This window comes from Phocoena phocoena, chromosome 16 (assembly GCF_963924675.1).
Source record: "Phocoena phocoena chromosome 16, mPhoPho1.1, whole genome shotgun sequence".
Taxonomy (NCBI): Eukaryota; Metazoa; Chordata; class Mammalia; order Artiodactyla; family Phocoenidae; genus Phocoena; species Phocoena phocoena.
In genome coordinates, this window is record NC_089234.1 from 32,030,236 (window position 1) to 32,054,806 (window position 24,571).

Below are 24,571 nucleotides of genomic sequence, written 5' to 3' on the forward strand. Positions count from 1 at the left end.
GTTCATCTCATTCCCCAGCTGTACCAAGTTGCTGGCTGACTGTTGCTTTCATCCTCCAGGAGCCTGGGACTCAGTCTTTCCTCTTGGGTCTTTCCTTTTCAGACACGGATCCTACAAAAATCTGCACTGGGAAGGGAGCGGTGACTCTCCGGGCCTCGTCCTCCTACAGGGAGATCCCAAGCAGTAGCCCTGTGAGCCCTCGGGAAACCCCGCAAGAGGAAAGGAAACCAGGTGCGCTACCTCGGAGACCAGGGGAAGGGTGGGGCTGTGCCTACCGATTCTCCCAGGGGCCCCTGGCACAGTCCTCTCCGTCTCGTCTCTGTGGTGGGTGGTGATCACTGCCCTAAACTGACAGGTACCCACTTGCTTCAGGCAAAGGCACGGCGGCGACCACTTTACTCTAGCTTTTGACGGAACACGTGAGCAGTCTGAGCCTCTGCAGACTAGTTTAGGAGGATGGAGATGGCTTAGGGGCCTGGGGAGGGCGTGGTGGGATGGCCTCCAGGCTTGGCTTCTCTGAGCCATCCCCACTTCTAGGGGCTCAGCTGTGACCATCCAGGCGGGGCTGGGGCTGGGGAAGAAGCCAAGGGAGACTGAAAAGTGCAGGCGACTGAATGGCCTCGGCTCCCGGAAAGCAGGGAGGCATCCCGAGGGAGCAGGATCAGGAGAGCGTGTCTAAGGCCAACGCAGAAGCCCCCGCCCCTCGGGAAACCTGGGCGCCTGGAGCACAGTGCTGAGGTGGACACCTGGGACTTTGGGATCGGCACATGGGGTTCATGTCCTACTTCCACCACCTGTTGGCTGTACAGCCTGGGATGAGATGGCTGCTCTCCCTCAACCCTGGTGAGCCCACCTGTCGGATCAGGTTGATAACTGTACCTGCCTCGCCGCGTCATTGTGAGGATGAAGTATGTCAAGGGTTTTGCATTGAGGTTTTGCATTTTCAACAAGTTCCCAGGTCATGCTGATGCTCCTGGGCCAAGGACCACACTTGAGAGCCACTGCCGTAGGGGATGGGAGTTTTCTCCCATCTTGAAGGAAGGAAATGGAGAGAAAATGAATTGGGGTGATGACCACTTCCTTGGGACCAGAGACACGCAAGCTCTTCTGGTACAGTCGGGAGTGGTGTGTTGTGATAAGATGGAATTATACAGGATGGAGATGGTCAGTACCCAGCATCCTGGAAACTTGACTTTCTTTCTGTTCCCTGCCAGCTGTAACAGGTACCAAGGCAGATGCCCAAGGACGAGGCCAGGCTAGGGTTTGAGCACCAGCCCCCTTCTGGTAATGTCAGTCCCTGTGGAAAGCTTCTTTTCCCCTAGGCTCAGGGGAAGGCCTGAGTGGCCTCCAGCACTATTAGGTTGAAAGTAGCTGCTTGCCTCTGTTTTCCTGAACCCATACCTGCCTCTTTCCCTACTGTACTTTGCCACTCTGGTCTCCAGGAGAGGTGGGGCCACTGGGAAGATCCATCTCCCAAGCTAGAGGACCTCTGGCAATGAGAGAAACCTAAGGGATAATTTAAAGAGAAGGACCATACCTACAGCCCCGTGGCCCCATAAAATGACCTCACAACCTCCTGGCCCTTCCTCTGGTGGTGAATGGGAATGGTGAGTGGCAGGAGAGGGAGCCTTGAGCTCCCCCTGGTGGTCACAATGTGGCACTAACACAGAGCCGCGATGTTTTTCTTTACCTTGCTGTCTGTAGGTTTGCACTCCAGTGCAGTGATTTGAGCACTTAAGGAAGCTCTCTCTAGTCCCCAGATAACTCTATATCTTACAGATTTATAACAGATAATTTGGATTAAAAAAAGATCTTGTTTTAAATTGAAAATACTCTGAAGGATTGGGGGATGGCTATCAGTCATTCGCACCTTACAGTAAATTAATCTTTGTGGATTATTTTTCTCCAGATAAATAGAGGTCATTGAATCCAAATCAGCAGACATTCATTCTGCATCCTATAGGGGCCAGGCATCACTGGGAGTCACGAGGAATTGTGGCGAGAAGGGAAGAAAAGGGGGAGAAATTTTGGGGCATCATGTGAGCACAAGAGTTCCAACCAGAGAGTCAGGTGTGGAGCCCCAGTCCACTGTCATGCTTTCTGACCACACGTATGTCACACCTCTGAAGCACGTGTGAAGTATGAGGGACTTGGGAAAGATGGTTTTCAAGCCTTTCTAGTTCTGTGAACTTGGGAAGTTTGGGAATTAACCTGGCACAAACAGAAGCCTATTCGCTGGGGACACACTCAGGATTGTACACTAGGCCAGTCTGGGTGGAAAGGAACAAGCTGGGGTTGAGTAGGGGTGGGGGGAAATTACACTGATTAGCTGAACAGCAGGCTGGAATGAGTTAACACTGGAGGTGAGGATAAAAGAGGATGCACCTCCAGAGGTGGGACACTCAGGACCAGAGATCTTGTTCTCTTACCCTCCTGGCCATTGGCCAGCATCGTGCTGGCCCTTGACTCTGGCTGGGTCCGTGTGGCTCCCCAGCCCTCCTCATCCCTGCCTACTCCCTCCATCTGAGCCTCTGGATGACAACTTGCTGGACCCCACCAAGCCTCTGAGACTTGACCAGCCTCATGGAAACAGTTTTCGGCAGCATTTGACGGCAGCTGTGCTAGCCTGGACTGGGAGCCCAAGTGTGAGGCAGGGAGCCTTGCTTGGCTCTTGCCAAGGACTGGGCGTGCTTCCTTTTCCCAGCGTCTTCACAGATAGTGGGTGTCAGATAGCGTCCAGGTCTCTCCCCTGCCACCAGGGCCAGCATCTGTGCCCCAGCTGCTCTGGCTGTCTCCTCTCTGCGTTGCTCCCTGGCTTTACCACATTCCTCCATCCCTGTAGATCTCCAAGTTGCTGATCATCTGCCTGAACTGGAAGCTTCGGTCTCACGTTACTGCCCAGCACCTGTGGCCTGATTTCTTTCCCCATATGGCCCCTTGACACCCGCATTTCAGAGGTGGCCCCTATTTCCAGTCCTTGCTCCAGCTCCCTTACCCTGTGAGAGGTGGTCTCGCTCTCAAGTCACACAGTCCTCTCTCAAGGCTCAGCTGTACCACTTACTGTCTTGGTAATATGGGCAAATTAACCTTGGAGAGCTTCACTTTCCCATCTGTAAACTGTAGATGACCTTAATAGAGTTGCTGGGATGCAGTGAACTCTTCAATCTCAAGATATAGCACAGAGCCAGGCATGTACAAGGTGCTCTTGAATGGAAACCATTCTAGTTTCTGTGGATCAGGAGGCCACTTAAAGACTTGCAGTAATTTCTCGTAGAGGCTGTGAGGGTCTAGGCCCAGCGTGGTGGTGGTGGGAATGACGAGCAGGGGCCAAGTGAGAAGTGTATTTGGAGAGTGGAATGGCAGGGCTTGGCACAGTGTTTAAGGAGTGCGGAGAGGTAGGGCTCCATGCTGAGCAGAAGGCGCCTTCCCTGCTTGACTAGGAGAATAGATGTGGCACTCATGGAGATGCTGGATTTATGAGGGGAGTTGGAAGGAATGTTGGATTCCATTTCTTGACGTGCTGAGTTTCTTGGCAAGAGAAGGACTTCTAGGAGGAATTTTCTAATAAGCATTTGGAAATTTGGAATCCAGAGTGTGGATTTGGGAGCCATTGGCATCCAAGTGAACATGGGGAGGGTGGAGATGCTCTCTGAGGTGGAGTGACAGACGGAGCCCTCAGAGTTGCCCAGTTTAAACCCAACCTCCAGGCTCCTGCCCTCAGTGGTAGCTTGACTCTGGATCCCTGACCACCCTCCTAATCTCTGAATGTAGACCTAAGTTTTGGGATCTGAACCATCTGGAAAGAGCTACAGTAATCTTAATGCTGATTCCCGGCCTCCAAGAGAGGCCTCTTATTCCTGCTTCCTGGTATAATAGCTTGGCCAGGTTTGGGTAATGGCCCTGTTGGTTCAGGTGTGACTCCACCTGTGTCCCCAGGTCACGGTGATCTTAAGAGGAGACAGGGAGCCTGAACTGGTGGTGGGCACTGTACGAAGCTTCCTTCTGGTATGGCATGGAGACCATCAATCCCTGTGTTCTGACTCAAAAGCCAAAGTTCAGTTCGACATTTACAGCTTATTCTGTGCCAGTTGGCTCCCATCCTTCCTGTCTGATTCTTGACTGCAAAGTTAGCTATGGATGTAAAGATTCTTGGACCTGCAGTCAACTCATTTCCTCACATTTGCTCTCGAGAAATGACAGTAGCAAAAAGATAAGAAAATTGACATTAAAATAGTTAGACATTCCCTACCCCCACTAACTAAGAGTCTTTTTCGTGAGCTCATGTATGAGAAAAGGGGGCCAAATGAGAAGTAACAAAAGTCCCCACAAGAGAAGACTCTCACTGTGACACCAACTGCAAGGTCAGGGGCTTCCCACAACCACTCTCAGGTTTGATAATTTGGTAGCAGGACTCAAAGAAGCCATTGAAAGCTGTTATACCCACAGTTCTGGTTTATTACAGGGAGAGGATACAGATTAAAATCAGCTAAAAGAAGGAAGCATGGAGTTGGTGTGGTCCCTCTCCTGTGGAGTCAGGACATGTTAGTTCCCAGCACTGCGTGTGAGAACATGCTCAGAGCAGTGCCAACCATGAAGGTCATACAAGCTGTGGTGTCCATGGTTTTCATTGGGGCTCTATTACATAGGTGTTATCCACTGCCCAAGGGGTTCGTCTCACTCTCCAGTCCGTTAGGAGGTTGAGCTCAAAGGCCCCCAACCTAAGTCACGTTATTGGTTTAGCACAAAGACAGTCCTATCAGGATGACATTCCAAGGGCTTAGAGATTAACTCCTGGAAGCCAGAGGGCAAAGGCCAGACCCCTTTTGGGGAAGAGTAAATTCTTTACCACACAGCATGAATAAAAGTTAAACAAGGTATGGAACGCTCTTAGACCCACTTTTAACACCTTTCCTCTAACTCGTGGATTCTCTACCAGGAAACACAGATCTAACTCAATGAAAAGTGTCCTGAGATCCCAAGAAGTGATCAGCAAAACAAGCTTACAACAGACCAAAATGAAATTAGCACAGAGTGAGATAAAGGAAAATAAGTAAGCTGTGGCCACAGGCCAGAAAAGATTGTATATAAAGAATAGATGGGGCTTCCCTAGTGGCACAGTGGTTGAGAGTCCGCCTGCCGATGCAGGGGACACGGGTTCGTGCCCCGGTCTGGGAAGATCCCACATGCCGCGGAGCGGCTGGGCCCGTGAGCCATGGCCGCTGAGCCTGCGCGTCCGGAGCCTGTGCTCCACAACGGGAGAGGCCACAACAATGAGAGGCCCACGTACCACAAAAAAAAAAAAAAAGAAAAGAATAGATGGAGAAAAAGATAAGGCAAAATAAATTAAACTTCTCATGGAAAGGTTTGGTCTCCTCAGGGCTGCAAAACCTCCTGAGGGACCCAGCTTTCCAAGGCCCTCCTCCATCATGGGAGCTCTGAGCTAACATTTATTGAGAGAAGCATTTTGATAGTCTCCCTAACCAAGAGTTAATAATTGATGATCATGTACATAAAATTTCACCTGCCACCCTCAGACACAAATGGCCCTGGGCTGCTACCAACCTTCAAGGTTCAGAAGAGTAGGTAACAGATGAAGGAGGATGAAACGTCAGAAATGCAGCTCTTTTAAATAAGAAAGGAATGTTCTGAGGAGTCCTGGGAACTGCCTTTTTGGGGACAGGGTAAGGGGAACAGTTTTAAAGACTTGGAATGAGAAGAAAAAGTGGGTTGATTCCCGAGGATATTAATGTTCTTAAGGCTATTTATCAAATGGCAGAGTCAACTGCTCTAATTGCTGTGTCTGGGAAATTTTTTTCCCGTTATGCTTTGGATCCCGATCTTACTAAGCACATACCTTATGCCACATACTTCCACTTAGTCCTTATGACGAGAGAGAAAATTTCCCATTTCACAGATGAGGCTATGTCCCTTGCCGCAGGATATGCAGTGAGCAAAACAGGATTCAAACTAGGCTGTCTGATTCCACAATGACAGTCCCTTTATGATACCTAAGGGTGTGGGAGGAACAGACTCACCTCAGCTTTCCACGACACATCTGTGTGCCAACATCACCTGAATAGAACCAACCCAGCCAAAGAGCAGACAAAATAACATGCTTCCACATCCATGTACAAAGTTCACATCCTTTATTGATAGCCCCTCATCAGAACCTGTTGACATAGAGAACAGACGTATGGACACCAAGGTGGGGGAAGCGGGGCCGGCGGGGGGAGGGATGAACTGGGAGATTGGGATTGACATATATACACTAATATGTATAAAATAGATAATTAGAACCTGCTGTATAAAAAAAAAATTTTTTAAGAGAACCTATTGACATGTAGTGCGTGTGTGTAAATCAAATAAATTTGATAGAATGACTTGACAAAGCCGGACTAGAAATAACCTAGGAAGGAAGATGAGATCGTAAAAGTGATAGATACAGGGGAGGGAGGAGAAACATTTTCATAGTGTCAGCTGGTACCTGAAGGCCTGCGGGTTGCAAGGAAATCTCGGGGCCAGGATCTGCATGGATGCACTAGTGAGTGTTAAAATGGTCACTTTTCCTGCTGTATAGCACAAGGAAGTCTTCTCAATACTCTGTAATGAGGTATATGGGAAAAGAACCTGGAAAAGAGTGGCAATAAGTATATGTATAACTGGTTCACTTGGCTCTACAGCAGAAACTAACAACATTGTGAATCAACTCTACTCCAATAAAAATTTTTTCAAAACGGTCACTTTTAGGACACGTCACATACCTGACCTCAGCAACCCTGTGCGGTGTATGTGGGGTAAGGATTATATTCTATAGATGGAAACAGTGAAATTTAGGGCGATTAACAGCTTGTCCTTGATTGCATGAGCTGGTACATCGCAGTAATGTGAGTAAAAATCAAGTCCTGTAAATTTCCCAGCCATGTGGTTGGGACAAGAAGACAGATATCTAGGAATTGTCCCTAAGGGAGTGGCAGAAATGTGACAGCCAACCTGCTAAAAGCATGTACAAGTGAAACAGGTTATAAAAACCTCGTTTTAGAGGAGGACGGAATTTGCCAAAATGGATATGGTTTCCCAGAGTAAGGATGTTTTTGGGTGTACATTAGTATGTCAGTGATTCTCAAAGTGAGCTTTGGGTTATGGACCAGTAGCCTTACTATAACCTGGAGACATGTTAGAAATACAAATTCTCAAGCCCTTCTCAGAAGTCCTCTGAGTCAAAAACTCTGGGGATGGGGCCCTGCGATCTGTGTTTTAACAAGAACTCCTGGTGACTCCGATGCAGATAGACTGCTGTACATGGATGCAAATCACTTGAAACCTTTTCCCCTGCCTGGCCTTTTGCTCTGACACCCTTTGGCTTCCGCCGTCTCCCTGGAATGTAGGCTCTGCTTTGTGGCAGATGGCAGGGTTGGTGGCCGTGGGTGGTGGACAGAGTGCTGCACTTGATTCTGGAGACCTGGGCTGACCGCTTTATCACTTCCTGGCTGTGTGACTTTGGGCCAGTCAGTTGGCCTCTCTGTTTTTTCATCCATGAAGCAGAGTGATTACCTACCTCACAGACTTGTGTACACTGAATTAAATACTAAATATATGCAAAAGTGGCCAACAGCGTCTGGCACTTAGAAAGACGTTCGATCCAGAAAGCCCATCTCTGATCCCTGAGGAAGCCACATTGAAATGGAGCCTTGGGCTGTGAGAGCTGCAGTGCTTTATTCCCCTCTTTATATAGGGTGAGATAAGGAGGCAACCAGAAAGGAGGAGGAAATTAAGGGACTGGCTCCATGAGGGAGTGGTGCTTGGGCCTAATCTGGCCTATGCTTATTTTTGTACATCCCTTTAACAAGGGATGGGGTGTGTGTGTGTGTGTAATATTTTTTGGCTTGCCTTTAATTAGACTTAGCTCTTATGCTTTTAAAAGTGGAATCAATCAGAAGGTAAGGGTGTAGGGGAATAATTTTCCAATACTTTTCTTGTAAACTCAAATTCTTCTTTGGAATAAAGCAGGCTTTGGTTTACTGTTCACAAGGTTACTTCTGAGTTGCAAAAGAAATTTCCCTCTTCAATCTGGCTACCACAATTGGACAGAAAGCATGAGGATACTTTTTTCTTGCATCTGGGTTTTTATATTTTAAGGGTTGAAAGAAAAAGAATGTGCTGTGTGAAAATTACATGAAATTCAAACTCCAGTTTCCACAAATAAAGGTTTATTGGAACACAGCCACCCTCGTTCACTTGATATTGTTTGCGGCTGCTTTTGTGCTACAACAGCAGAGTTGAAGAGTTGTGACTGAGCCCATATGGCCGTCAAAGCCTAAAGTATTTGCTAACTGGCCCTTTACAGAAAAGGTTTGCTAACCCCTGGGCTACATGGAAGATAGAGAATAGAGACAAGGGATGATGCAGAAGATGGTGGTAAATAACAAGCGTTGCTGAGCTCTGCCAGGCACTGTTCTAAGCATCTCTCATGCGTTATATCTTTTAATTCTTAAAACAACACGTATGAAGCAGGCATATCGTTACCCCCATTTTTCATATGGGAAAACTGAGGCTTATAACTTGCCCAGGGCCACAGAGCCCATAGGTGGAGGAGCCAGGATTTGAATTGAGGTCCAGCTGCCTTCCCAGCCAAGCTTGTGACCACTGCGCCGTCCTGCCTCGCGGTGCTGGTCAGGTTAGGAGAGGTTTAGGGTCTCTGAGCTGCTCCAGGCAATAGATGGAGGGCAGGGTGGTAGCTGGCTGAAGGGGGACAAGGGTGCCTTGTAGTATGATGAAAACTCAGGGTGATTAGATTTTGAAATCTTTATGTAGCTCGTTTAATGGAAAGAAGAAAGGCAGGCAGGGAGGAAAAAAAGCCCTTATCACAGCAGATACCTTGGGGCTTAAGTCATGTTCTCCCCTTTGCGCAGCACCAACAGCCATGGAAAAAGTGCTTGTCGGTGTCTCCCTCTCCGGGTCTGTTAATTAGCCCAGGCTGCTGATGAGGAGAGGTCATTCTGGGCCCACGTCAGGCTTATAAAAGGGGAATGCAAGTTAGTGAGTCAGGACTGGACAGGAGAGTTCTGTGGCCTTTTTGTCTGTAAAATAAGAATGTCAAGAACAATTGTTTCTTCATTACTGTGAATGTGAGCCTTGTGTTTTCAAAGGTCAGCGCCTGTGAGCACATCATGGTTTAGAGTGGGTTCCTATGGTAATTAGACCATCGTGACTGAGGGCATTTTGTGTCAGGCAACGGAGTGCTGGAGTTTCATCTTTCTGTGCAGTACGTGCTTGTTTCCTGCAAACGTAACCATTTCTGTTTTCCCCCCTCTTGTTTTCATCCTTTGTGCGCCACACGTAGTTCTGGAGTCAGAGAATTCCTCAGCAGGTATGGTTTCTCTTGCATCCTTTCTGTCCCTGCCTTCCACCAGGAACCCTTCAATTAGAGGGGAACCCTTCAATTAAGAGGGGAACCAGGGAGTGTTCCTGTGAGTGAGGGCTTTCTTCTTTTTTTCATCTCTCAGATGAGTGGAGGCTTCCTTCCAATGCTGATGCCAATGGAAACGCCCAGCCCTCTCCACTCGTTGCCAAGGGCTACCGAAGTGTGCATCCCAACCTTCCTTCGGACAAGCCTCAGGTAGGTGGGCGCCCAAGGGCAGGGTGGGGACTGTTCTTGAGTCGTTTAGCTTGCACTTGTGACTTCCTGCTCGCCCAGCTGGATGATGGACTGGCTTCTGAGTCCCACTTTTGGCCAACTCTGAAAAAGCCCCGGGAGGACCAGAGTTAGGGAGAAGTTGGAGTCAAGGGAAGCAGATGTATGGGATGAGGCTGGTCTGTACCAGGGTATCAGAAGCATAAGCCCAATATTCCGTAGGTTTGAAACGTGTGTGGAAATGTTCTGAAAGAGGGAATGCCAGGTGGGAAAAAGGTCTGAGCCTGGTTTATGAAAACTCTTTAGAGCATAATATTCAGAAGGCGACTGCACTCTTGTGTTTATTTCATTAATTTCCTCGTGTTGAGACTGTAAGAGTTTCAGCAGCTCCGTCCTTACAGATTAAGATCAGGGAGCTGTGGCCAGCGCGGAATCCAGCAGCCTAGAAGCAGGCAGAAGTCAGAATGGCAGTACAGCGGGCTTTACACTGCCTAGCGCTACCCTACGAAAGAAAGTGTACCCCACGTTGTACAACTTGCAGTAGGAATAATTCTGCTTAAGTTTTTCCCCTAAGTTGTTTTCCTCATCTTTCTTTCTTCCCCTTCCTGTTGATACTTTGTCTTTTTTTTTTTTTTTTGGCTGCACTCTGCAGCTTATGGGATTCTAGTTCCCCAACTAGGGATCAAACTCAGGCCCTCAGCAGTGAGAGTGAGGGTCCTACCCACTGGACTGCCAGGGACTTCCCCACTTCGCCCTCTTGACGAAAGTAATAGACCCTGTTTTAATTCAGGCAATCTGTGAAGAGTGTTTTTATAGAGCGGAGTAATATCCATGGAACAGAGCAATCCTTTCTTTTAAAAAGAGCTGCGCTGCTCAAAAACGGCAGAAATGTGTTCCCTACGCAGTCCACCTCCCTGCGCCCGCCTGCCTTCTGTGCACATGCTCCCACAACCCGCAAGGAGCCCAGGAAATCCACGTGCCTTCCTTGTTCCCACCCCCGCCTTCTCCGATAATCCTCTGGGTTCTGCTCGTGAGGACGTAAAATTGCGCTCGTCCCTGGAATGAAACCAAGTCCAAGATGATGCCTTCCTTCCCCTTTGCAGACCCTTGTCTCCCAGGCTTAGAGGAGGTTGCTGAATCGTGTGCCAAGGCAGCACTACTCAGCCTCCCCGCCCCCACCATGGCCTGTCTCCTGTAGCTACTGCCACATGCGTGCAGGGCCGCTGGTCAGGGCCAGGAGCTGTGAATGGGCCTGGCCTCCAGAAGTCCTCATTAGACTCGGGATGTGGGAGGTCTGTTGTCTGGTAAATGACTGGCCATAGACCAGTTTCTAAGACCTTTCCCAGCATCTAAGTCTGCTGCTGGTGGCAGGCACACTTCCTTCTTGGCATTCTCGAGGTTGGATACAGTTGGCTCTATATCCAGGGTAGGAAATAGTTCTGATTAATTCAAGGCAAGTGTAGAAGCACATCCTCTTCCACTATCAGGGACTTAGCCCAAAGGGTAGCTCACTAATTCCTTTTGGCTTCTTAAATAGCTCTTCTACAGAGAGAATTTTAACAGCGTGTAAAGTAAATAAAAATCCCCTTTAAATATATGTACTTACAGCAACTTTACTGAGCATTTGTTGTGTTTGGATCACTGTGTAAACATTGCCCTCAAGGAGTGTGTAAGGGTGAGCCTCACAACAAGGATAATCGTCCTGTAATGTGGGCTGCAAATAGTGTATGCATATTCTCATCGGTCACTATCCGGGAATGTTCTTTTTACCTGGGTGTCTGAAAAGATACCTGGCATATTGCTGATGTAGAGGTGTTATTCTATCTATCCAGTGTAAAACTGGCCACCCAGCTTTCAAGAGGCTTGAGGTCATAGATTCATTTTCTGAAAGCAAAAACGACTTCTTGTCTCTGTAGCTATTGCCAGAGCTGTAAGTGTATGCTGGCTTAGACAAAGCCAAGGTGGGCTGGGCTGCTCTCTGCTCTGGCTTGGTTTCAGATGAAGACAGCTCTCAGACACCTGCGGGCCTAGCATCCCCTCCTAAGGATTGAGTTGGAGTCCGAGGACACACGGGCCAGAGGGGAATCCTGTCTCCTGATGCTCCCACGTTTGCCTTTCCTCCTGCTGCCCTGCTCTCCTCACCCGCAGCGACGCGGAATCAGGGCTTTCCCCTCTCTGACAGCAGCATCTTGGGGATCCCCAGTGGAGGCAGGGATTGATAGTTTCTGGAACTGTACATACTAGGAACATGTCAGATTCTTCAAGCAGCCCCATTTTTGTCACCACCCCATCTTCTAAAAAGATAAATGGGATTTCATTAGTGGCCAGCTGGGGAGGAATGCCAACTGCCTATATGGTTCCCACAATGTTTACAATAAAACAGAAAGTAGTTCCTTACATGTAAAGTGACTGTGCCTATCCCCCTCCTTCTCTAGAGCTCAAAGGAGCCCCAGGACAGGAAGGCCTTGGCTCTTAGTGCGTTGTCAACACTCTGGGGAAGCGTCCTCTCTAGAGGGTCAGAGCCCTGGGAAGGCTCAGGCCTGTTATAATGCAGCCCTGGCACCTTATATGGCCACAGCCAAATTAAGTTAAAAAGTCATTGAAACCGATTTCTATCTTTGGGCAAGAAGAAATCACATGTGGGACACTTGAGCTCGAAGTAAAAGTAAATTTGAGCCTAACTCAAAATTGCCTTTTACTTACCTCCCTGGCAACCATCGTCAACTTACCCGCGGTCCCTTTGGTGCGTGCTTGGTCAAGTGTTTTGTTTCTGGAGAGCATCGTTTTAGTCTGTGAGTACACCCCAACCTCCAGCCTAGGTTCACTGAAACCGAGAGTACCTCTGGATGCTTTCGCTCCTACTAATGGCTGAAGATACGTTTTGTATTTTTGGCTGGTACACATGGCCACATTCCACTGGCAGTGTCCTGGGCACCCTGTGGAAAGGATAGGCATCAAGTTAACCTAGCTTGCTGAGGGATGGGTTGTTTACTGTCTCTGGGTTAATATTCTAGTCCAGACTCATACTTTATTCTCACTTATTTACCCTCACTAGCATCCCTTCCCCATTGCTGCCTGCACTCCACAAAAAATAAAAATAAAATACAAGTGGGCCCACACCCTTGCGCCCCCCCAGTTTGGGGTCACAATCCATTTGCCATTTATGGACCAAACTCTAATATACTTTACCTGTGCAATTTATCGGAAGGTTCTCATTTTCTTCTCATACTGGGCTATCTTTAAAGAGAGGGGCCAGTGAAGAAAATCTAGGTGTCTTAGGCTGCTATAAGAAAGTATCAAAGACGGGTGATTTAATCAACAGACATTTATTTCTCACAGCTCTGGAGGCTGGGAAGTCCAAGATCAAGGTGCCAGCCTGTTAGGTTCCTGGTTAGGGCTCTCTTCCTGTCAAGTAGACAGCTGCCTTCTCACTGTGTCCTCACCTGGTGGAAAGACAGGGCTCTGGTCTCTCTTCCTCTTCTTATAAGGACCCCTATCCCATCATGGGGTCCCACGCTCATGACCTCATCTAACCCTAGTTACCACCCACAGGCCCCATCTCCAAATGCCACCACTTGGGTTTAGGGGTTCAACTTAAGAATTTGAGGGGTCACACATCCAGTCCATAACATTAGGAAAATAAACTTATCTTACCTGATTCCAAGTTGAGCCACAGGTTGACAGGTGGCTGTCCTTGAAATGAGGATCATCTGGAGATTTACCCCATTTCCTGACCCTCTGCCTCGCTGAGACCCAGGGAGGAGTGAGGGGCTGTGTTGAGGGAGAGGGAATGAGGTGGGAACTACAGTTTTCTAGCTCTGAGCCTGGAACCAGAGCTTTGGGCTTAAACCATGAGCCTGAGGCTGATCACCCCCTTTTAGGATTGTCTGTGCCTGGTGGGCTGGGTGGGAATGAGGAATGGTCTGGAATTTGGTAAACTGGCACAGTCCAAGCCAGTCAGACGCTTCATTGCCTGGTCTCTTTGTTCTGGGTGCGTCAAAAATGGGAGACTGCACGCTTTTAACCTCATGCCTGTCTTCCTTGTAATAATTAGTTCCATCAGATTGTTTCCTCTGAGGCAAGGCGTGCGGATTCTAAGTCCGTAGCTAGCATTCTCTTCTTGGTGACCTTTAATTTGTTATGCTTACGGAACTGATGCTAAATCTTAGTGACTCAATTAAGACGCTGCCTCCTGTGAACAACTAAGGATGATTCTTCAGTTGTCCGTTTCCTGAGGGAAAAGAATGGAAGACACTCGAGTTGGAGGGAACTTAAACTTTTAAAGCTGAAGGTACAAAGAGGAAAATCTTTGAGGTTTGGAGAAAACTGGGGCCTCTGGGGCTTCTTCCGCTGGCGTTTAACCCCTGGGCACCCTTCTTGGGTCAGGAGGTCTCAGACGGTACAGGTCAACCCAGGATTCGTGTCAACCTGACTTAGCACCTGGGCTGAGCTCAGCCTCCCTGTGATGTAAAGGAGAGTCAGGCCTGCCTCTCCAGGTGAGTAGGATTCAGTCCTTGGCTTTACCGCAAGGAAAAATGTACGGGCCATGAGTCTAAGCTGAGGATTCGCTTAAAAACGTTCCAGAGTTGTTTTTTCTTCAGGTCGTGTTGTGCTATTTCTAATGGTCATCCTTCTTTCCATTTCCCCTCCTCTTTCTTTCTTTTTACTGTCTTAAAAATACTACCAAAGGTCCTCTCTCCCCCGTGCCCTCCTCTCCCTCAAGAGGACCGCTTTGCATGGCAGCCCCCCGGCACCCGCAGTTCCTTCAAGGACTCCCTTTACCAGAGCTCACCAAAGCCATACGGCCCACCCGGCACCCCCAGCCAGCAGAGCCCCTCACGATCCCGGCCCGTCTCCGTCTCCCTGGCAGCCAGATCAGCGCCCGAAGGTGTGCTGTGTCCTGGGCCCTCACTTCCGGGTTCCACGCTCCCCAGTGCTTGGTCCCACCCCCAGCAGTGCTGTGCGGCTGCCAGGACAGTTTATAGAGAGAATGTGAGCTCTAACCCACGTCATGAGGCAGTTGGGAATAAAAAGGTCAGCAGCTTATATGTACCTTGTTTATCCCGTAACATTCGCCCCGTGGCATCGGCAAACCTCTCTGGTGTTGCACGTGACCCAGACAAAGACACTCCCTTGGAAGCTGCGGGCACTCGAGCGCGGGCTCCCAGCATTGCCTCCTGCACAGCCGGCGCGGGGAAGCCACCCTCTGCTCCTTCTCCTGGCCCTCCCAAGCTGTTCTCTGCCATCCGTAAGGATGCCGTTAGCCGTGGCGAGAGTCCTTCCCCGGGGACTCGGCCTTCATCAGCAGACGCAGTGAGACCACCTGTGCTAGGCCCCCAGGTTACCTCTGATCCCGAAAACTGGAAGAGAAAAGAACCTTACCTTTTGCAGCCCTGTTATCCAGCCAAGGCAAGGAATTAGGAATGTTTGTGTGTCTCCTACACCGTCTCTTTCGAAAACTCATGCGAGCAGCTTGTTTGTTTTCTGGGCCGCCCTACCTCCTTTTCCCCGTGAATGGTGCTGCAGCTTGAGGCTCAAACCCTTCTGTCTCAGCATCTCAGCACAGTCCTCCCTGTGTCTCCCCGCCTCTCTTTTCTGTAAATACGTAAGTATGCTGGAGCCTAGAATCCGTAGACTAATAATATGGTGAACTATTCTGTTACATGTGTTTTGTAACAAGGTGCCAAAGAGACTGTATTTACTCCCAAGCTTTCAGGCTCTGCAAGCAGTTTTGGGGTTAAACACAGCCTGCCTGCCTGTTCTGTTGTCCTCTTTTTCTCAAGTGTTAAAAGGACTCAAAAATAGATGGGTGGAAAGTAAACTTGGATGGGGTTCCCTCTGTGTCATAGTGTCAGGAGGCCAACTGGCTAGCACTGACTGTCTCGTGTACTCTGAGGAAAGGGCACTGATTAAATATTTCTCAGGGTACATCACTGCATGTCCGCTCTCAGCTGTTTAAATATGGAATTCCTTCTTCCCTGCCGTACCCCTTTACGTAATGACCCCCTTATTTCCTACAGGATGCCACTTCCTCCAGCCCAGCCCAGCCTGAGGTAATAGTTGTCCCTCTCTACCTGGTTAACACTGACAGAGGGCACGAAGGCACTGACAGACCTCCAGCATCTCTGGGGCCCCACGGCCCCCCGGTCCCGGCGGCCGTCCCTGCCGGCTCACCTCTGACCTTGCCGACTCTAGACGATTTCATTCCCCCTCATCTGCAGAGGCGGTCTCACCACAGCCAGCCAGCCAGCACTCCTGGCTCCCTCCCCCCCGTTAGCCAGACACCGCCATCCTTCTCACCACCGCCTCCGCTGGTCCCTCCGGTCCCCGAGGGCCTCCGCAGAATCTCGGAGCCTGGCCTCACGGGAGCTGTTTCGAGTACCGTAAGCTTGCTAGATCCCCTTCCTCACAGCCTTCCTGAATGTCTGCTCCCGGCAGTAAAGAGAAAAAAGAAAGAAAGAAAAACCAAAAAACCCTTTCTCACTCAAGTACTAAGTTCTGAGAGAGATGTTGGCTGCCCTGTGCTTGTGTGATGACGGGACCCGTGTTTGCTTTCACTAGAGCATGCCTCCCCTGTGTGTTCCGTGGGCCCCTTGTGGCTGTCCAGCAACCTCTCTAGACCCTCTTCCTCTCTGTCCTGTTTGGAATGCACATCTCCCTGCAGAGCAGACCACCTCTGTGGCCTTCCTTTGGCTGGCTGTGCTTCTCGTAGGCCAGGCAGATGTAGTGCGGAGAGCGGAGGAAACCTGAGGAATTGTGTGGAAAAGCCATCAGTAGGCATGGTGCTAACTGTTTCTCTAACAGGGAGCAGGGAGGTTCTAGGGGAGGGAAAGATTCGCTCGTGCTGATTTTGCAAGTAAGCAAACTCTCTTTTATATACAGCAATGGCAGAGTGTGTGTTTAAAAAAAAGTTTAATTGAGCAAATGGATATACAAGCCTGGTACAAGCATTAGCACTGTTTCCTCAAAAGGCAGAAAATTGCTGGGGCCCCTGCAGGGTGGCTGCCAGGGGCTTTGGAGGCAAAACAGTACCTGCCCCAGTGGTCACGGGAAGTTAGAGTGTCCCGACACTTCAGGTCCTGTCCTGCGAGGGACGAGGCCCCATCGTAATGGGAAAGGCCAAGTGCTTTAGAGGAAAGGCCAAGTCAAAGGGCTCAGTCTGTTCTCCCCTCAGGAGCCCTGGGAGCTGAGAGACTGCAAGAACCTCAGTGTGAGTCGTAAAATGGGGACGCACGGATCTGTCGGGGCTGTGGATGCAGTGGAACTGCGTACGCAGAAGTTTCTGATACAGGGCTTGGCACGCAGAGAGTGCCCAGTAACTGTTAGCCTTGGGGCTGAGGTGTTGCCCTAGCAAATGGACCAGAGCTCCTCAAAAATAAGTGGCTGACTAAGTAGCAGTTCATCATTGAGTTCCCGCCACGTTCTAGTTTTCCTGCTAGATCCTGTGGGCACAGCTGTGAACCGGATTTATCTGAGTGGTGTATTGGTGCTCAAGTGTAGCGTACATGGGATCCTCTGAGGTTATACTCCTTGAGTTTCTTATTGAGTGGGTCTGGGGTGGGGCTGAGGACTGAGATTTGGTAACAGGCATCCTGGAGGATTCTGACGCTGAGGATCTGTGGACCACATTTTAAAATGTAGCAACCTAGTGGGTCATGCAGTTGGCTGCTGGAATTAAACGTTCATTGACATCCCTCTGCAGAAAGAGGTATGCCTACAAAACTGGCTCCAGTGGCTCATTAAACTGAAGCCAGTCACATGGAAAGCAGGAAGGAAACTTGTTTTTTGACTTGTTAAAGAAATTACAGTGAGATATCAGGCACGCCAAAGCTGGGAAAGGCTACATCCCGGGCAGGGTCCTCTTCTCTAATCTCTAGATACAGCACATCACGGTCAGGTGAGGAACTGGCCAAATATGGCCCAGGGGCTTTGGATATCCTAGCTTTGAGTTCGTCCACTCAGCCCTGTTGGAGGAAAGTGCCAGGTTGTTCGCTGATGCATTCTCCTCACCCCAGCTCAGTTTGTAGGTGCATTTAGAAGCCACTCTTGTTTTGGAGAGTACAGGCACAGAATGTTTCTCTGGAGCATCACGTAAAGCAGATCTTATTTTTAGTGCACTAGTATATCGTGAGTAGCTTTCTTGTGTACCCTACACTTTGTCATTTGCATAGATCTAGATTTTCATATTGAGTTTGTCTCATGTGTGCCAGGACAGATGAGTTGGGACAGTGTCCTCAATTTCTCAAACCTGTTTGGTCAGCCTGGTACTGACTTCCCAGGAGGACTTCCTTTGGCCCGATAACTTCTGGTTTGGCCCTGGGTACAAACAGTAAGAGGTGAAAAAGGAAACTGGTTGGATTCCTGCAATGAGTGAGAATTGTCAAGAGGAACAGAAGCCCCTGTGGATGGTGGCCAAGCCACAAGTTGATATCTGCTCCATCTGCAGGGATTGGAGAGTAAGAGGGAAGAAAATTCATGTTAATTGATCCAGGTTCTTTTAGCCAATAGCTATTTTTGTGATGTTCCCGAGATAAGATTTACACCAGAGTAAAATTTGTGAGATGCTTGATCTTCACACGATCCATCCAGGCATTTATACTTTAAGGAGCTGTATGCCTGATTTTTTGTGTGTTTCTTGGGGGCATTATGGCAGATTTATCTTTATTACATCACTTCGGAAGTCAATTAGGAAAAGTGTAATTGCTTTTCCACTATACCAAAGAAAAAATGGAGATGAGGCACTTTTTGAACAAGATCATATTGTGCCTCTCGAGTCTTAGGGAAAGGTTTTATTTACTAAACTGAGCTGCCACTCATAACTAACAGCTATGACATTAGGGCACTTTCAGAAGAGGTGAGCTGACCAAGCCAGTGTTTTTATTTTTTTATTTATTTTTGTTTGTTTTTGGTTTTTTTTTGTTTTGCGGTACGCGGGCTTCTCACTATTGTGGCCTCTCCCGTTGCGGAGCACAGGCTCCGGACGCACAGGCTCAGCGGCCATGGCTCACGGGCCCAGCCCCTCCGCGGCATGTGGGATCTTCCCAGACCGGGGCACGAACCTGTGTCCCCTGCATCAGCAGGCGGACTCTCAACCACTGCGCCAGCAGCGAAGCCCCAAGCCAGTGTTTTTAAAGGAAGCTCCTACTGTGTGTCAGGAGCTGTCCCGGGTCCTGACACTCACATCCTCTCTTTTGGTGGGCACGTGTTCTCTTGCTACAGAGGTTGTTCAGAGACACCTTTGCTGGTAGACGACTCCTGTCAGTCATGTGGCATTTACTGAGCACGTGTGGTCTGCAGGGCATTGTGCTAGATGCAGGGGGAAGAGGAGGAAGGGAGACATAGCCCTTGTCCTGCAGGCGCTTACAGAGCAGTTGGTCTCTGGTGGCGCACACTGACTGCTTCGAGCTACACTTTTATCTAGAAGGTCTTGTTCTTCAAACCTTTTGGGAATGACATTGTGGCTTTGGGGTGTGTACACTTCAGAATAGAAACTTTGCAAAATTTACAGGCATGATAGAGGAAACTGTCTACATATCTTTACTACCTTTTTGAGGTCCTGTTTTCATGTGTTTAAAAAGACTGCTATTATTCCCATCATGCAGATTATAATGTTAGTAGTAATAATTTTATTGGTATTTCTGGCAGACACCTCAGGATTTCCAAGTCAGGATTTTCATAAGTCTTCACTTCAGAGATCTTTGTCAGTCAATATTAGAGTGAGAAAATGTCACAGTACGACAAGATAATGTCCAGATCTCAGAAGTGTGTGCTAGTAGGGTCGTTCAGTGGTGTAGGTAAGAGTAGCTCTCCAAGAGTTCCAGTGCTTAACTCTTCCCTGTTCTTACATCAATGGCTTCTCGTCCTCACAATGTCTCGTGTTACTCTAAACAAGTACTAAACTTTCCTGATTTTCCCCAATTAAACCACCTTTTGTTCTCAGATTGCATTGGGGATTGCATGAGTTTTGCATGTTATGCTTCTTCGAATTTGCTTTTTCAGTAACCGGATTGAGCCACAGTTATGACCAGATGAAAATAATGAATGACGTTGCCGAGACTTCGAGTAACAGTCACCTTCCTTCTCTCCCTTTACTAATCCCAACAAAGAGAGTAAACATTCCAGATTAAACGTATCTAACTGGAATTAATATGTCTCACTGGTTACATTTCTTTTTATAATTAAGGTCCTTGTAAAGCTTTAAATCTCTTCTTTTTAAAAAGCGGTACCTCTTGGTTTCACGTAGTTACAGTGAGTGACAACGTTTGTTTTCTTTTCAGGACTCAAGTCCTCTACTAAATGAAGTTTCTTCATCGCACGTTGGAACTGATTCCCAGACCTTTGCACCAGTTAGCAAGCCATCATCTGCCTACCCCTCCACGACAATTGTCAATCCTACTATTGTGCTCTTGCAACATAATCGAGGTAAGGGATCTGCAAGGAGCACCGCCCCCAGCTGGCTGGAATCAGCCATAGCTGTACTGTGACATCTGGGGCAAGAATTCTGCCATTCCACAGCATTTTCTACAAATCCCATCCTTCCCCGAGGCCACCTGCCCCAGTTTACTCACTCCCACGACCCACAAAGTAGATCACAGCAGCAGACAGAGGCCCCTGTCTGGGCATGAGGTCAGGTGTCTGAATAAGTAAGTAGGTGACGTGTGTCCCACAGCCTGGGTATTCAGTTTTCTTCAGATGGGAGCTCCAGAAAGAAAGAAAAGACAGAAAGGAAAACATCTGCCCCTTAATTACCGTCATGAGAATTCTTGTCAGGGCTCTGCTAGGAAAATCCAGGTGCACGAATACCTCTTTTAATTACTGTCCTAAATCCTGTAGTTCTGTGACATGAATTTTCTAGAAAGTAAACTTTTGAGCACCAAAATTAAAAAAAAGAAAAAAAAAACCTACTGGATGGGAAATTTTCTAGAATAGAAAACATGTTTTTGTATCTCTAAAACAGAGGCTTTTGAACTTTTTCTTAGTGACTCATGGCCTTCATTCTCTCCAGAAGTCACTGCACTGGGCTTTCCCTCAGTGGCACCCTCTGGGGACTTGACGTTGGTGTGGCTTCTTGCCCCTTGCCCTATGTGGCCACCGGTACGCGGGCCTCTCACTATTGTGGCCTCTCCCGTTGCAGAGCACAGGCTCCGGACGCACAGGCTCAGCGGCCACGGCTGAGGGTTTTCATGTTTGTTTTCTAGAGTTTCTCTGACTGCTGCTGGTTGGTTCTTCCCTTTCTCTGAACGGGTGTCATAGGGGAAACGGAGCGCGTTGAGGTAGTAATGATATATGTTGACCCTTCTGCTTTAAAATCCCAGAAGATGATTCTAAGTCCCAAGTTTTCCTTTTTGAAATTCCATAGAAGAATAAACGTCCCCTTCACAAAAGTCCTTTGCAATGTGAAATGTAAAGGCTTCAAGCAGTTTCCTAGTGTAGAAAGGGCTCTTGAGTCTGAATTTCAAAGAACGGTGGAGGTTTAATTATTTTATTTAGATAGAGCTCAGAGCTCGGTACCAAATCTTCCTTTTCTTGACTCCCTGCTCGCCTACTTCATACTTTTCCTCCCCTCCCCTCCCCTTCCCTCCCTCTCTGTATTGACTTGGATGAGAATGGGACTGAAGTCTATTTTTAATTGTTTTCCGTATTAAATGGAGTTTTCTATTTCCTGCCCCAAACTTGAAAAGCAGATGAATGAAACATTTTCTCTCACAGCCATCCCACTCAAATCATAGTTATTTTAGTAATTTTGTTTTTTTTCATTCTGTGTGGTTCCCATATTAATTTTCACCCATGAATCTATGTTCTTCAAAAGATAGAAGGGCCCCACCCCCTACACTAAGCTACGTAAGAGCCTGTTTTCCTTTCAGCGGTGCCATCCCCCTTACTGGCAGTAGCCTTCTCTGCCCAGAAAGTGCCCATAAAGGCAGGACAGACTGAAATGCTGGTTCTCTATGAACTTCTTTATGACTCATCTTTTTAAAAAACCCACTCAAAAGGAAGCAAGTTAGTTCCCAGAAGGAAGGGCAGTTTACTCCCAAGGCCACTTGGTTTTTGGGAAATGCCAAGTATAATGCCAACTACTTCTGATGGCACCTAGTGAGACGTTTTTGGGCACAGAAGTGCCTGTGGTTCCTTTTTGCTTCTTCCCTGAACAAATGGAGTCTTATTTGCTGAGATGCCTTTGGTTCTTGCCTTTCTCTTTTGTCCAAGTCCTGCCTTTGGGCTTAAACATCAGAATCATGCAGCCTGAATCACACGTCCCTCAGGAAAGGGTTCAAGTACTTTGCCGTTTGGAATTAAAAGGTAGCTTCCCCTACGCTCCTTAAGGAGGCGAGAAGAGTTGCGGAGAACGGAAATGCCCAGCGCACTGGCTTTGGGTCACTAATCGTCAACTCACTTTAGGTCAGGCATTTTTGGCTTCGCTTTGGAATTTACCCAGCCTGACAGCCCTGCTTTGCCTCACAAAACGTACCCGTGAAAACAGTTTAACTATTGCGAAGTCTCCTGAGGGAGTGATAACTCTGCTCCACTTCTAGAATTCTAGTTTAGTCATCGTAAAAAAGGTTCCCGTTGTTCCTGCCTAGGCTGCCCCAGGGCATAGTGCGACAATAACCCTGTCTCCCCAGGCCAGGTCCCCCTACTGCACCTCTGGCCTGGCTCTCACAGTTGTGTAAACATAGCCCTTGCCCCTCTCTCTGGAGCTTTCCGTCCCATATGTGTTTGAGGGCAGATGGCTTATGATCAGTCTGGGGAGGAGGATTTAAACTGGAAAACTCTCAGGACTGAGAGTGCACGGGTGGTTCTTGGTCTTCAGTGTGCATAGCATGCTGGGAGTCACATTCAGGAGGTCTTTGGCGGGGATGCATGGGGGAGAAGCTCTGCATTTTTCAGCACGCTTGCAGGACAAGTCCATGGACCACATGAAGGACAGGAGTTCTGCGGTCCCAGACTTCTAGATCTCATGGTCATGTGAAACGGCCTGGGGACTAGCCTGGGGACTAGTTAGTTGCTAATTTCTAACTTTTGCTAAATAACACTCCTGAAAAACCACCACTGTGATCTACACTGCATGCATCTCTTTCTATGAAGGAAAGGCTATTCCACACCTCAGAAGTGCGATACCACATAATCTTTTCAACTGAAGAAATTTGCTTTTGATTGCTAGGGAAGGCCTTGCTTCCAGCTTGGAGACTAGCGTTTGGTTACCATAGATCCAGTGAGCACTTTGATTTAACAGACAAGGAAACTGAGGCTGAGACGTTACGTGGTTGGTCAGTGCCATCTGGCAAGTTGCTGGCAGAGCTGAGCCTAGGGCTCTGCTGGGCTTCTGTGGTACAGCTAGTGTGAACCTTGCCCACGTGCCCGACGTACACAGGGCGGCTTCCACCAGCTGCGAGCTCCCCTGCTGCTCTGTTTACTTCTCGCCACGCTGGTTCTGGAGGGAGGGTGGGGATGCTGCCAAGGGGGACGATGACAGCACCCATGGGCTGGCAAGTGTTCTATTTTTATACATGTGGCTGCTTTATATTTAGCAGCTGTAGAAGGTAAAGGTCATGTCTGTGCTTATCCCAAAGCACATACGCACAGAACTCTCCAAAGGAGATGCTGGCCTCCCCACCGCGAGACTGCCCAGGAGGGTGGGAAACCAATGGACCGCCCACTGTTAAGGAACCAGTGGGACCTGGTGATTAGAGTTGGAAAGAAGCCTGGGGGACCCAGGTTCTAGACGCAGCTCTGATTTTCAGTGTCATCTTGGGTAGTTTGTGCCCCTTATGTGAGGTTTCTCAGCCAGTGCTGACCTACCTGCTAGAGTTACTGTGAAGATTAAAAGCGTTCACACACATGAAAGCTCTTAAAACAATATCTGGCATTTCACAAGCTCTCAGATGGTAGCTGCCATGGTTATGATTACACTCCCTCAAAAGGTACCAAGACTGGGGTGTATAAGGTCCTGCTCCCTTGAGACCAGGGGAGTTGAGGGCCTCCTTCAGTGATCAGATCACTTTAAGAGGTAAACAACCATAAAACAGTGATTGTTCCCCAAATCCTGGCACAAATCTAGGGGGAGAGGGACAGGAGGCACCACACCCAGATGATAAAGCCACATTAATATCCCTGTCTTTAGCTGGACTACACAGCATTTTAGCATCTAAGCCCAGAGGACAGTAAGGACACCGGCTTGGGGATCCTAACGAGTTATGCCAGGACTTCTTGGTCTTAGCATGTTTGTGTAAATCTCACTTACACTGTTTTTTTTTTTTGTCTTTTATCACAGAACAGCAGAAACGACTCAGTAGCCTTTCAGGTAGGTGAGAAATATTTATTTACACACTAACACCTGTTCCTGCTAAAGCCATCTTCTGTCCACCACCTGCTGTGTTCAGTCAGTGAAGTCTTGCGAGCTTCTCTGATGTGTTGGGAACTGCTTATTGCTGGCTGCAAGGATGATCAAAACAGGCATGGTTACTGCCTCCCTGGAACTTGAAGGCTGGTGGGGGCACACTAGTGGTACAAACTAGTAAACGTATCCAGTGGGACAGTGACAAGTGCCTTGATCGGTAAGAACTGGCTATTCTGAATAAAAAGGACAAGGAGCTGTGCTTTGGATGGAGTGCTCCTGGCCAGCGTCATTGAAGAAGCCACCTTCCTATTGCTTCTGTGTCTCTTCTGGGGTGTGACAATCTGGGGTTGGGAAATGTGGATCAGTTCTCTCCTTTTTGGGTGGCAAACCCAAATGCCAATAGATGACCCTGGGATGATGGACCAAGGGGAGAGCCTCCAGACCAGCAGTGCCTGGAAGAGGGTTGGGAGCACAGCTTCTTGAACTTGAGCTGGCATCAGACCCTCCTGGAGAGCTGGCCAAAGCCCAGATTCCCGGGCCACACCTCCAGAGATTCGGATTTCACGGGTATAGGCGAGAAGTTGCATTTCTTTTTTCTTTTC

The 24,571-nt window shown here is 48.4% G+C and overlaps 1 protein-coding gene across 1 annotated transcript in view; it reads left to right on the plus strand.

The window, feature by feature from the left end:
- The window catches only part of SORBS1 (sorbin and SH3 domain containing 1), a 239,875-nt gene that overhangs the window by 133,039 nt on the left and 82,265 nt on the right, over positions 1 to 24,571 (plus strand). The window contains exons 7-11 of the mRNA XM_065893760.1: positions 103 to 231; positions 9,341 to 9,367; positions 9,504 to 9,616; positions 19,909 to 20,053; positions 23,904 to 23,933. Of these exons, the coding sequence (XP_065749832.1) occupies positions 103 to 231; positions 9,341 to 9,367; positions 9,504 to 9,616; positions 19,909 to 20,053; positions 23,904 to 23,933 (444 nt within the window). The remainder of the gene's footprint in view (positions 1 to 102; positions 232 to 9,340; positions 9,368 to 9,503; positions 9,617 to 19,908; positions 20,054 to 23,903; positions 23,934 to 24,571) is intronic.